The 14,538-nt window shown below is 44.6% G+C and overlaps 1 protein-coding gene across 3 annotated transcripts in view; it reads left to right on the forward strand.

Annotated features, from left to right (window-relative positions):
* Positions 1-14,538, forward strand: part of NDOR1 (NADPH dependent diflavin oxidoreductase 1) — a 260,429-nt gene that overhangs the window by 224,062 nt on the left and 21,829 nt on the right. For all 3 annotated transcript variants that reach the window (XM_033961410.1, XM_033961409.1, XM_033961411.1), the window contains exon 13: positions 1,155-1,273. In XM_033961410.1, the coding sequence (XP_033817301.1) occupies positions 1,155-1,273 (119 nt within the window). The remainder of the gene's footprint in view (positions 1-1,154; positions 1,274-14,538) is intronic.

Here is a 14,538-nt window from a genome sequence, read left to right on the forward strand (position 1 = left end):
ACCACTGAGCCACAGAAGCTTCCTTTTAGGCAGGGGTTCCTGCATGTGAGATGATACCTTAAGAGATCATAACCGTCTCAGGGTAAAAATAAGTTTCTCTCTGGACTCTGGAAACAACAGAGTGCAAATGTAAATTGCAAAGTCCTCTTGATACCTGTCCACAGCCCATACTCTCTTATGATACCAAAACAAAGTTGTAAGGGGGGGGAGTTGTGTGGATTTGAACCCAGGACCTGCGGAAGATGGAAGAAGTGCCTTTAACCACTGAGCCACAGGAGCTTCCTTTTAGGCAGGGGTTCCTATTATTTTTTAGTGACATTCTACCATCTAGGTGCATATTGATGATGTCACAATGATATCAAGATTGTGCATCAGACATATCCACTTGCTCTGAACCACAGCCATTGTGAGTAGGGTTTCTCTTTTTATTTTCTTAAACTTTGGGAATGAGGTTTAATATGCAGTATATATATATATATTTCCATGTGCTTTGCTTGAGTAATGTATTATTAAATATCTTTTTACCTTAATATCAAACTGGAGTACTCTTTACCCCCCCCCCCCAAAAAAAAAAAACCCATACCACTATATCTGGACGCCTCCATCACGCCTAACTCGCACCTAGCTAGCACCCAGTTCATGCCCAAAAGTAGACCTGGTTTTGCAACACCTACATTTTAAGCAAGAATATAGATGCGTTAGGACGCTGAGCGCCATGCAGTTATGTAAATGGACGTCCATATTAAAACCATGCCTATCACGTTAGGCGCAGCTTTTTCCAGTGGACGTCTATGAAATTGTAGATGCTTATTTTGTGAATCGTGCACAGCCTTTGGACGTCTGACTTTCAATTATTGCTTGTTAAAGTTATTGTGCTTATTATTCAATCTATTTGGATGCCTAAGTTGTTGGACACCCAAGTTGTGGACACTAAACTTTAGGCGTCTTTTTTAGAATTTGCCCCTAAAGGTCTAGAGATACTCTTTAATGTCTCTCATATCCCTCTGAGTTATTCTGGATTTTCGTAAGTTAACTTAATAGATTGCAGTAGATAAATTCCAAAATGGCTGTTCCTACTCTACTCAGTAAAGTGTTTAAGAATGCATCTGCCTTTGTTTAGGATTACAAGTTCTCTTGTGTTTTCTGTTTCTCAGGTAATTGCTTATTTTTTGGCTGCCGGAAGAGGCTTCAGGATTATTACTGTGAATCGGAATGGGCAGAGCTAATGAAAATGGGATTCCTGACCCTATTCACAGCATTCTCCAGAGATCAGGTCAGTCACTGGGTGGATAGAGGAGAAGAATGTCTATGATTACATTCATGCACACTAGGGTGGTCCAAAAAAATTAACACATTTTGTTTGTCCACAAGGCTAATTTTATCCCTTTATATAAAAATGAAAAACACAAAATTTTACTTAAAACAAGTTTAGGAGTCGCCCCACCTCACTGTTTTTTAAACTACCATTAGGCTTAACAGTATATCGTAATTCATGTGCACTTGACAAATATTCAACGGTCTATGGCATAAGTAGATTGATTTTTCACTCCATCAAAAATTACAAAGACTAGGGGGACACTCGAAATTACAGGGAAATACTTTTAAAACCAATAGGAGGAAATATTTTTTCACTCAGAGAATAGTTAAGCTCTGGAACGCATTGTTAGAGGTTGTGGTAAGAGCGTATAGCATAGCTGGTTTTAAGAAAGGTATAGATAGTTTCCTGGAGGAAAAGTCCATAGTCTATTATTGAGAAAGACATGGGGAAGCCACTGCTTGCCCTGGATCGGTAGCATGGAATGTTGCTACTCTTTGGATTTTGACCAGGTACTAGTGAACTGGATTGGCCAACATGAGAATGGATTACTGGGCTTGATGGACCATTGGTCTGACCCAGTAAGGCCATTCTTATATTTTTGATGCAGAAGGAAACTTCTTTTGGTGCTGGCCACTAGCTGGAGAACAAATTGATTCTGTTCTTTATCTTTTGTCAAAGTATCGTTGTGTTTTTCAATGAGGCTTAATCCCTCATTCTGCTGCATCATTAATAACAATCAATTTGGATGTCCAGTTCCAAAGTTCCTTGAAAAGTGGATTGTCAGTCCACTTGGGAGGATATTTCTTCAGGAATATTTTTCCTTTGTTGATCCTCCTTCAATCAAGAGATCAAAAAATGAGGAATATTTTTCCTTTGTTGATCCTCCTTCAATCAAGAGATCAAAAAATGACTTTGTTCTCTGTGTTATAAGACATTCAAAGGTCACATGGTCTGTTTCATCTGTGTGCATGAGACGTCTGGCGAAAGTGGAAGAGCAGATGGCTAGAAATATTAAAAAGGGAGACAAAATTTTCAGGTATATTAGTGAAAGGAGGAAGACAAAAAATGGAATTATGAGACTGAGAAGAAAGTATGAACCGCTATGTAGAGAGTGATGAGGAAAAAGCAAACGTGCTAAACAAATATTTCTGTTTGTTGTTCACGGAAGAAAAACCTGGAGAAGGACCACAATTGGCTAGCAAAGTTACACCTGAGAATGGAGTGGATACCATACCGTTCACGGAAGAAAATGTTTGTAAACAATTTGAAAAAGTGAAGGTGGACAAAGCAATGGGACCAGACAGGATCCATCCCAGGATATTGAAGAAGCTCAAAGAGGTTCTGTCGGGTCCTTTTAAAGATTTGTTCAATAAATCTTTAGAGACTGGAGAGGTTCCAAGGGACTAGAGAAGAGCAGATGTGGTCCCTCTTCACAAAAGTGGTCACAGAGATGACGCAGGAAACTACAGGCCTGCCCATAAGCCTCACTTTGGTTATTGGAAAAATAATGGAAACATTGTTGAAGGAAAGGATAGTGAAATTCTTAGCATCTAAAGGATTACAAGATCTTAGGCAACATGGATTTACTAAAGGTAAATTGTGCCAAACGAATCTTATTGAATTCCTTGACTGGGCAACTAGAGAATTGGATCAAGGACACGTACTAGATGTAATTAACTTAGATTTCAGCAAAGCCTTTGACACAGTGGGAATTATGATGCCATGAGGAAAATGGTGGGAAAGAAACTCAACGACAGCGCAAGGAAGATGGAGTCCGTAGAAAATGCCTGGACCATACTCAAGGGCACAGTGCACGAAGCACAGAACCTGTGCATCCCCAAGTACAGGAAAGGGTGCAAAAAAAATAGAACAAAAAACCCAGTGTGGATAACAAATGCAGTGAAAAAGGCGATAAGTGACAAGAAAGCATCATTCAAAAAATGGAAAAAAGACAAAACAGAGGAGAACCAAAAGGAACACAAAAAAACACCAAAAGGAGTGTCATCGAGTGGTTAGGAAAGCAAAAAAAGAATATGAAGAGAGACTGGCAGGGGAAGCAACAAACTTCAAATCATTCTTCAGGTACGTTAAGGGGAAGCAACCAGCAAGGGAGGAAGTGGGACCCTTGGATGATGGGGACAGAAAGGGAGTGGTAAAAGAGGAAAAGGAGATAGCTGACAGGCTAAATAAGTTCTTCACGTCAGTTTTCACGAGGGAGGACACAACCAACATTCCGGAGCCCAAGGAGATCGTAAAAGGAGAGCAGGATGAAAATCTGGTCCAGCTAGAAGTGAGCAAGGTGGATGTCCTCAGGCAGATAGACAGGCTAAAGAGCGACAAATCACCAGGTCCGGATGGCATTCACCCAAGGGTACTCAAGGAACTAAGGAACGAAATAGCTGAGCCACTTCGACAAATATGCAACCTATCCCTAAAAACTGGAGAGATTCCGGAAGACTGGAAAATAGCAAATGTCACGCCCATCTTCAAGAAAGGCTCAAGGGGAGACCCAGGAAACTACAGGCCGGTGAGCTTGACCTCGGTCCCGGGAAAGATGATGGAAGCACTGATTAAAGACAGCATCTGGGAACACATCGACAACTATGGGCAGCTAAAGTCGAGCCAGCATGGCTTCTGCAAGGGCAGGTCATGCCTCACGAACTTATTATACTTCTTTGAGGGGGTAACCAGCCAGGTGGATAAAGGGGAATCCATAGATATCATTTACCTTGACTTCCAAAAAGCCTTCGACAAGGTGCCACACGAAAGACTACTAAGGAAGCTATGGAACCATGGGGTGCAAGGGGAGGTCCACCGATGGATCAAAAACTGGCTGGCGGACAGAAAACAGAGGGTTGGAGTAAAGGGACATTATTCAGACTGGCAATGGGTCACGAGCGGAGTTCCACAGGGGTCGGTGCTGGGACCGCTCCTATTCAATATATTCATTAACGACCTGGAAGCAGGAACAAAATGTGAGGTTATTAAATTTGCGGATGACACCAAACTATATCGCAAGGTCAATAACATGGAGGACTGCGAAGATCTCCAAAAAGATCTGACAACACTGGAAAAATGGGCCAAAAAGTGGCAAATGAGTTTCAACATAGGGAAATGCAAGTTCATGCATATAGGGGAAAAAACCCGATGTTCACTTACAAAATGGGGGGATCAGCGCTAGGGGTGAGCGACCTTGAAAGAGACCTGGGAGTGATGGTAGACACAACATTGAAGGCGTCGGCGCAGTGTGCCACGGCTTCAAGGAAAGCAAACAGAATGTTGGGTATCATTAAGAAGGGTATCACGACCAGGACAAAGGAAGTCATCCTGCCACTGTATCGTGCTATGGTGCGCCCGCACCTGGAGTACTGTGTTCAGTTCTGGTCGCCGTACCTCAAGAAGGACATGGAGGTACTTGAGAGGGTCCAGAGAAGAGCAACTAAGCTAATAAAGGGCATGGAGGACCTCTCATATACTGACAGATTGAAAAAGCTAGGGCTTTTCTCCCTGGAAAAGCGGAGACTTAGAGGAGACATGATAGAAACCTTCAAGATCATGAAGGGCATAGAAAAAATAGACACGGACAGATTTTTCAAATTAAGGGGATCAATAAGTACAAGGGGGCACTCAAAGAAATTGAAAGGGGAGAGGTTTAGAACAAACGCCAGGAAGTTCTTTTTCACACAGAGGGTGGTGGATACATGGAACGCGCTACCAGAGGATATGATAAACAGGAGCACGCTATAGGGGTTCAAAGAAGCTTTGGATAGGTACTTGGAAGACAAAGGGATTGAGGGGTACAGATAAGAGTAAAGGTAGATTATAGGGATGGGATTAGAGGTAAGTTATAAAATTAATCAGAGACCACTGTTCAGGCACTGGGCCTGATGGGCCGCCGCAGGAGCGGACCGCTGGGCAGGATGGACCTCTGGTCTGGCTCAGCGGGGGCAACTTCTTATGTTCTTAGTTCCACATAGGTGACTCTTCAACATATTTATAAACGACTTGGAAATTGGTACAATGAGCGAGGTGATTAAATTTGCAGACGATACGAAGCTATTCAGAGTAGTGAAGACGCAGAAGGATTGCGAAGACCTGCAACAGGACATAAACACGCTCGAGAAATGGGTTGCGACATGGCAAATGAGGTTTAACGTGGATAAGTGTAAGGTGATGCATGTTGGTAACAAAAATCTTATACACAAATACAGGATGTCCGGGGCGGTACTTGGAGAGACCCCCCTGGAAAAAGACTTGGGAATACTGGTCGACAAGTCAATGAAGCCATCCGCACAATGTGCGGCAGCGGCGAAGAGGGCGAACAGAATGCTAGGAATGATTAAGAAGGAGATCACAAACAGATCGGAGAAGGTTATCATGCCTCTGTACCAGGCCATGGTATGCTCTCACCTGGAATACTGCGTCCAGCACTGGTCGCTGTACATGAAGAAGGTCACGGTGCTACTCGAAAAGGTCCAGAGAAGAGCAACTAAAATGGTTACTGGGCTGGAGGAGTTGCCGTACAGTGAGAGATTAGAGAAACTGGGCCTCTTCTCCCTCGAAAAGAGGAGACTGAGAAGGGGACATGATAGAAACAATCAAGATACTGAAGGGAATAGACTTAGTAGTTAGACAGGTTGTTCACCCTCTCCAAGGTAGGAAGAATGAGAGGGCACTCTAAAGTTAAAAGGGGATAGATTCTGTACAAATGTAAGGAAGTTTTTCATCCAGAGAGTGGTGGAAAACTGGAACGCTCTTCCAGAGGTTGTTACAGGGGAAAACACCCTCCATGGATTCAAGACAAGGTTGGACAAGTTCCTGCTGAACCGGAACATACGCAGGTAGGGTTGATCTTAGGGCTCTGGTTTTTGACTTGGTAGCCGCTGCAGGTGCGGACTGCTGGGCATGATGGACCGCTGGGCACGATGGACCACTGGTCTGACCCAGCAGTGGCAATTCTTATGTTCTTAAATAAACTCCATATGCTGAAGTTAGTGCCCAAAGTGGTGAACTGGATTAAAAACTGGTTAATAGACGCCAGAAAGTGGTAGTTAATTGAATTAGCTCAGAGGAGGGAAAGATGAGTAGTGGAGTGCTTCAAGGAGACCGATTCTGTTCAATATGTTTGTGAGCGACATTGCTAAAGGGTTAGAAGGTAAGGTTAGCCTTTTTGTGGATGATACCAAGATTTGTAACAGAGTGGACACCCCAGAGCAGTGGTCTCAAACTCAAACCCTTTACGAGGCCACATTTTGGATTTGTAGGTACTTGGAGGGCCGCAGAAAAAATAGTTAATGTCTTATTAAAGAAATGACAATTTTGCATGAGGTAAAACTCTTTATAGTTTATAAAACTTTCCTTTAACAGTTAAAAGGAAAGATATATAAACTATAAAGAGTTTTACCTCATGCAAAATTGTCATTTCTTTAATAAGACATTAACTATTTTTTCTGCGGCCCTCCAAGTACTCTATTTTTTTCTGCAGCACTCACATTTAAAGTTCAATATCTTTTCTTTCTCAAAACTGTCACATTTCAATCACTAAATTGAAAATAAAATCATTTTCCTACCTTTGTTTGGTAATTTCATCAGTCTCTGGTTGCACTTTATTCTTCTGACTGTGTATCCAATACTTCTTCCCTTCTTTCAGCCTCCTGTATGCTTCCTCTCCTCCAGACCTCATTCCCTCCCCAACTTTTTCTTTCTTTCTCTATGTCTGTCTTTCTCTGATTCCGTGCCCCATTTTTTGCTTTGTTTCTGGTTCCCTGTCCCCCCTCCTTCTTTCTTTCTTTCTTCCTTCCTTCCTCCGTGCCCCATTTTTTGCTTTGTTTCTGGTTCCCTGTCCCCCCTCCTTCTTTCTTTCTTCCTTCCTTCCTCCGTGCCCCATTTTTTGCTTTTTTTTCTGGCTCCCTGTCCCCACCCCACCTTCTTTCTTTCTATCTTCTTTCCTGCCCTCCCCCATGCCACCGCCGCCGCGGAATAGGCTGCTGCTGCTGCTGCCACTATCGGGAACAGGCCATCTCCCTGCTTCTCTTCTGCATGGGGCCGACCAACTCTCGTTGCCCGATGTCAATTCTAACGTCGGAAAGGACGTTCCGGTCAGCCAGGCAGCGATTGGCTAGCCAGAGCGTCCTCTCAACGTCAGAATTGACGTCGGGCCACCAGAGTTGGTCGGCCCCGCAGGGAAGAGAAGCAGGGAGATCAAAGAACACGGTGCTGGCCTGATCCCCGATGGCAGCAGTGAGAAGGGAAGGGAAGCAGGTTGGGCACCACTGCTCTAGACGAGCCGCAAGCCGCATTCTAGGGAGAACAGTGGACCACCCCCCCTTGGTACGCCACTGGAGCAGCAGCATGTCTGGCCGGCTCGTTCGTTCAAAGCCGCGGGTGGCGGCTCCTTGCAAGATCCGCGCCTGCGTCTGAAGCCTCTCTGATGTTGTGACATCAGAGAGGCTTCCGATGCAGGAATAGATAGCGAAAGAGCCACCAACCCACGGCTTTGAACGAACGAGCCGGCTGCTGCTCCTAAAGGAAGAGAATGATGCCTCCAGACCACGGGCCGCAAATAAAACCTGGAGAGCCACATGCAGCCCATGGGCCGCGTGTTTGAGACCACTGCCCCAGAGGGAGCAGAAACATGAAAAAAGTTAGAAGAATGGTCTAATGTCTGGCAACTAAAATTTAATGCAAAGAAGTGCAGAGTGATGCTTTTCTTTATTGGGGGGGGGGGTGTTTAGAAATCCGAGGGAACCGTATGTGCTGGGAGGTTAGAGGCCGATAAGCACAGATGGAGAGAGGGACCTTGGGGTGATTGTATCTGAGGATCTAAAGTCATCTGAACAGTGTGATAAGGCAGTGGCTGTAGTCAGAAAGTTGCTAGGCTGTGTAGAAAGAGGAGTAACCAGCAGAACAATGGAGGTGTTGATGCCCCTGTATAGGTCATTGGTGAGGCCACACTTGGAGTATTTTGTATAGTTTTGGAGGCCTTTTCTGCCGAAGGATATAAAAAGACTTGAAGTGGTCCAGAGGAATGCAATGAAAATGTTAAGTGGTTTGAGCCAAAAGATGTATGAGAAAAGACTGGAAGACCTAAACATGCATACTCTGGAGGAGAGGAGGGCCAAGGGAGATATGATACAGATGTTTAAATACTTGAAAGGTATTAATATAGAACCAAATCTTTTCCAGAAAAGGATAATGGTAAAACTAGAGGGCATAACTTGAGGTTGCAGGGAGGAAGATTTGGAGTAACGTTAGGAAATTCTTTTTCATGAAGAGGATGGTGTATGCCTGGATGCCCTCCCAAAGGAAGTGGTGGAGAGGAAAACAGTGATGGAATTTTAAAAAGTCTGGGATAAACACAGATGATCTCTAATTAAAAAATGAATGGTATAAATTAAAGAACCAAGGCCAGAACTGGACAGACTTGCATGGTCTTTGTCCCATATATGGTGATTTGGTATAGGATGGGCTGGGGAGGGCATCAATGGGAACTCTACTAACTTAGAACATGAGGACGTTACTGGCCAGACTTTACAAAAGATATCCTGCAAACAACGAGATGGGTGGATATGCTGGAGTGAGCTTGGACGGCAACATTGGCAGTTGGAACCTAGGTCAATAACAGCTGGACTTTACAGTCTAGGGCCCAAAAATTTCAAAGAAAAGAAACATAACATCTGATTTCTAGACCGCATAGCTGTGAAGTTTGATGTGGTTTACAAAAAGTTATTAAAGAAAAAAACCCACAAATTAAATGAACATCCTATAGGGAGGATCTAGTTAGCTATGAACCTGGAAAAAAGGAATGTTTTAATTGTTTTTCTAAAATGTAGATAAGAATGAGATGAAAATAGAAATTGTTGAAAGTCCTTATCATAGAAAGCTGCCTGAAAAGCAAGAGTGCGATCATGGTATTTTTTTTTTTTTTAGCTTTTACAGCCCTTAACAGATGATAATATAAAAAGGGCATGAGATCTTCTACTGTTTTTATGAAAGGCAATGGAAAATGAGGCAACCAAGTAGAAAGGGGCTTGACCAAAGGCTACTTTATAGTACATACAGCCTACTTTGAAGATTATGCAGGACTCCACAGGGAGCTAGTGCAGTTCCTGATAAAAAGGGGTTAGATCAATGTATCGCAAACTGTGTGCTGCGGCTCACAAGTTTCAAGTTTATTAAGATTTGTTATCTACGCAATATCATATACGGTACTTCAATGCGTATAACAATTTTTTTTTTTTTGAAGTAAAAATAAAAAAAATGGGGAGGACAAAACAAGACATTGTAAACAAATTATTTACGTTCTGATACAAACTGGTACGGCAAGGGGGATGAACTACAATCTTTAAGGCAAGAAAAAGAAACATTTAGGGAAGAACACATATGATGGGAGCATATAACCAGAATATAAAGTAAAATAAAGAATAATTTGACGATCTACTCATAAAACTCATTAAAAACTCCTGGCGAGAGGCACATTCTGTAGGAAGTCAGCCGGTGTGGATGACTCTCCTCCTGGTCGGCCTCTCTCCTCTTCTCCCTGCACCTCCTGGATCCCTGTAACGGCAGGGTTGCTGCAAGATGGGCTTCTGCGCATGACATCATCACATCAGCTTCTGGGTGCCTTCTGGCCAGGGCACTGCATTTAGTGTGCCGCCGGCTGGAAAAGTTTGCGGGACACTGAGTTAGATGATCAAATTTCTTCAAGCCATAAATAAGCCTAACTGCGATATTCTGGATAATTCTTAATCTAGCATTGTTTTTCTTTGTGCTTGCAAGGTAGATAATATTACAATAGTCCGTTTGGCTCAATAATAATGATTGGACCAGAGATCTGAATGCGGAGGTGTCAAAATAAGGCTGGATAGTTTGCAGATTTCAGAATGTGTGGAACCCTTTTTGGATCACAGTGTCAACCTGATTTTTCATAGATAACTGTTGATCTAGAATAACACCTAAAATTTTGATTGAGGAATGAATCTGATATTGAGTGTTAATTTAAAGTTAAAGATGGTTCAAAATCCATCTTATGAGGAGAGGCAAAGAAAAATTTCATCTTTTGCAATTTAATCAAGTATTTTAAATGAGCATAGCTAATGGGCAGACTGGATAGACTGTTCAGGTCTTTATCTGTCATCATTTACTATGCTGTGTTTACTATAAATGTCTGGCAATGGTGGATGCTGTATTTTTACACCATTTGTAGCTTTGTTTCTGGTGTGATTCTGTCATCAAAAAGACAAGTGCTGCTAGGTGCTCGAACAGAAACCATAGAAGTCTGGAAATGGCTGTGAGCACCTTGTTTGCAAAAGTTTTATACATGTAGTTTCTTCAGCTTCCTAACGCAAGAGCCTCTGCATTGTTCCGGTAACCTGGCTCGATCCCATATCACCATCACTGACTCACATGCCGACTTATAGCTTTCTGGTAAAGGTTTTCCTTCATCAGTGATGAAAGTTGACCAGTCGAAGCACATCCAGTCTACATGGCAGTCTAGCAGTTGACAGCTGACAGACAGGAGCCAGTTTTTGGGTGCAGATTGCAAACTAGATGACGCCATACAAACTATTTATGCACAATCACTTACATACACAACACATAAGCAAACAGTGTATGCTGGGGAGACCTCTAAATATTGTCCAATGAAGCTGAAATTTGACACATGAGTAAGACATACCAAGTGGACAAAAATAAGCCTTGTGGACATCAGGTTTGACAAGATTGATTTTTTTTTTGCATACTGCCGTGGACTACCCTAATGCACACAAACATTCCCATAGCCATCCCTGGAATTTGAATTTTTTATTTATTTGATTTTTAAAATTCTTCAGTTATATACCTTTCTCATTTATTTACTTAAATTCTTATATACTTCCAAAGTGGCAAACAAAACAGTGTACATCAAATAAAACAAAACATACAAAAACAACCAAAACCACCCAATCATATTTTCTTTATCTCTGACTTGCAAACCGTAACTTTGGAAGAGCCTTGGTAATTTAGTCTATAAAGGTATAGTTACTTAAAATGGACTCCTCCATAAACAACGTTCTCTGATTTTGCTGCACTCTTGCATATCTTCCTGGATCAGGGTTTCTACCTTAAATTTGTCCATGTGCTTGTGACAAACATTAACTTTGTCTTAACCCAAGGATTTGTACAAGTTAATGTAATTAGATTAGTAAATCTGAAGCAGTGGAGAGTGAAATGACTTTTCCCAAAGCATCAGTGGGAAAAGCAAGATTGGAACTGTAGTTTGCCTGGTATTCAACCTGCTGTTCTGACTATTAGGCTGCTACTTTATTCTGCCTCCATCACGCATACATACATACATACATACATACATACATTACACATCTTCCATTGCATCAATCTCTTTGACCATTTGCATGTTCCTTCTCAACCCATCTGCACAGATAGCACAGTTACTTACCGTAACAGGTGTTATCCAGGAACAGCAGGCAGATATTCTTAACGCATGGGTGACGTCACCGACGGAGCCCCGGTACGGACCTTTTTAACTAGAAAGTTCTAGTTGGCCGCACCGCGCATGCGCGAGTGCCTTCCCGCCCGACGGAGGAGTGCGTGGTCCCCAGTTAAGATAAGCCAGCTAAGAAGCCAACCCGGGGAGGCGGGTGGGATGTAAGAATATCTGCCTGCTGTCCCTGGATAACACCTGTTACGGTAAGTAACTGTGCTTTATCCCAGGACAAGCAGGCAGCATATTCTTAACGCATGGGTGACCTCCAAGCTAACAGAGAGGGAGGAGGGATGGTTGGCCATTAGGAAAATAAATTTTGTAACACGGATTGGCCGAAGTGTCCATCCCGTCTGGAGAAGGCATCCAGACAGTAATGAGTAGTGAACGTGTGAACTGAGGACCAAGTGGCAGCCTTGCAGATTTCCTCGATGGGCGTGGAGCGGAGGAAAGCCACAGAAGCAGCCATAGCTCTGACCCTGTGGGCCGTGACAGCAACTTCCAGTGAGAGACCGGCCCGAGCATAACAAAACGCAATACAGGCAGCAAGCCAGTTGGAAAGCGTCCGTTTAGAGACAGGACGACCTAGACGGTTAGGATCGAAGGTCAGAAAGAGCTGAGGGGACGAGCGGTGAGCCCTGGTACGGTCAAGGTAGTATGCAAGGGTACGTTTACAATCCAGCGTGTGCAACGCCTGTTCCCCAGGATGAGAGTGGGGTTTAGGGAAGAAGACAGGCAACACAATGGACTGGTTGAGGTGAAAAGCCGAGACCACCTTGGGAAGGAATTTAGGATGGGTACGCAGAACCACCTTGTCATGGTGAAAAACAGTGAACGGTGGATCGGCGACCAGTGCATGCAGCTCACTAACCCTCCTGGCAGAGGTGATGGCAACGAGGAAAAGCACCTTCCATGTTAGAAGTTTGAGCGAAGTTGTGGCAAGAGGCTCAAACGGAGGTTTCATGAGGGCTGATAAAACCACATTCAGGTCCCAGACGACAGGAGGAGGCTTCAGAGGTGGTTTGACATTGAAGAGGCCTCTCATGAACCGGGAAACCAGTGGATGAGCCGTGAGAGGTTTTCCGTGGATAGGCTCATGAAACGCAGTGATGGCACTGAGGTGGACTCTGATTGAGGTAGACTTGAGGCCAGCGTCGGACAGAGAGAGCAAATAGTCCAGTACAGTTTCCACCACTAATGAGGTGGGATCGTGATGATGCAGCAGACACCAAGAGGAGAACCTGGTCCACTTCTGATGGTAACATTGAAGGGTGGCCGGTTTCCTGGAGGCATCCAGAATGCGACGGACAGGCTGAGACAGATTCTCTGGAGAGGTCAGCCCGATAGAAACCAAGCTGTCAGGTGGAGCGAAGACAGATTGGGATGCAGTAGAGACTGACGTTGCTGCGTAAGTAGAGTAGGAAACACAGGAAGAGGAATGGGCTCCCTGGAGCTGAGCTGAAGCAGGAGGGAGAACCAGTGTTGGCGAGGCCACCGAGGAGCGATGAGAATCATGGTGGCCCTGTCCCTGCGGAGTTTGGCTAACGTCCGCAACATCAGAGGTAGTGGAGGAAAGGCATAGAGGAACCGATCCGTCCAGTCGAGCAGGAATGCATCTGGGGTCAGACGATGAGGAGAGAAGAGTCTGGAACAGAACTGGGGCAGCTGATGGTTGTGAGGCGCTGCAAAGAGGTCCACCTGCGGAGTGCCCCAGCGAGCAAAGATGGAGTGGAGTGTTGAAGGGTCCAGAGTCCACTCGTGAGGTTGAAGAATGCGGCTGAGAATGTCGGCCAGGGAGTTCTGTTCGCCCTGGATATAGACAGCCTTGAGGAAGAGATTGCGGGCCGTGGCCCAGGTCCAGATGCGGAGAGCCTCCTGACAAAGGAGGCGAGATCCGGTGCCACCTTGCTTGTTTATGTAGTACATGGCGACTTGATTGTCTGTGCACAGGAGAAGAACCTGAGGGCAGAGAAGGTGCTGGAAGGCTTTGAGAGCATAGAACATGGCTCTGAGTTCTAGGAAATTGATGTGATGTTGACGCTCCTGAGGGGTCCAGAGTCCCTGGGTGCGTAGATATCCTAAGTGAGCTCCCCACGCATAGGGGGAGGCATCCGTGGTTATGATCATGGAGTGAGAGGGTAGATGAAAGAGTAGACCCCTGGAAAGATTTGAGGAGTTCAACCACCATTGAAGAGATTGCTGAAGAGACGATGTCACAGAGATGGGATGAGAAAGAAGATTCTTGGTCTGCGACCATTGGTTGGCAAGAGTCCATTGAGGTGTCCTGAGGTGGAGTCGTGCCAGAGGAAGCACATGCACCGTGGAGGCCATGTGGCCCAGGAGGACCATCATCTGTCGGGCAGGAATGGAGTGATGAAGGAGCACCTGACGACAGAGGTGGAGCAGGGTCCGTTGACGATCGGAGGGGAGAAACGCCCTCATTAGTGTGGTGTCGAGAACTGCTCCAATGAACTGAAGTCGCTGTGTAGGAAGCAGATGCGACTTGGGGTAGTTGATCTCGAACCCCAGGAGATGGAGGAGCAAGATGGTGTGATGAGTGGCTTGCAGCACATGCGGAGCTTTCACCAACCAATCGTCCAAGTAGGGGAACACCTGGAGGTTGTGAGACCTGAGGAAGGCCGCCACCACAATAAGGCACTTGGTGAACACCCTGGGCGATGAAGCGAGGCCAAAAGGTAGCACTTTGTACTGATAGTGACGGTGCTGTATCTGAAACCGTAGG

This window comes from Geotrypetes seraphini, chromosome 10 (genome assembly GCF_902459505.1).
Source record: "Geotrypetes seraphini chromosome 10, aGeoSer1.1, whole genome shotgun sequence".
In the NCBI taxonomy this organism is placed as follows: domain Eukaryota; kingdom Metazoa; phylum Chordata; class Amphibia; order Gymnophiona; family Dermophiidae; genus Geotrypetes; species Geotrypetes seraphini.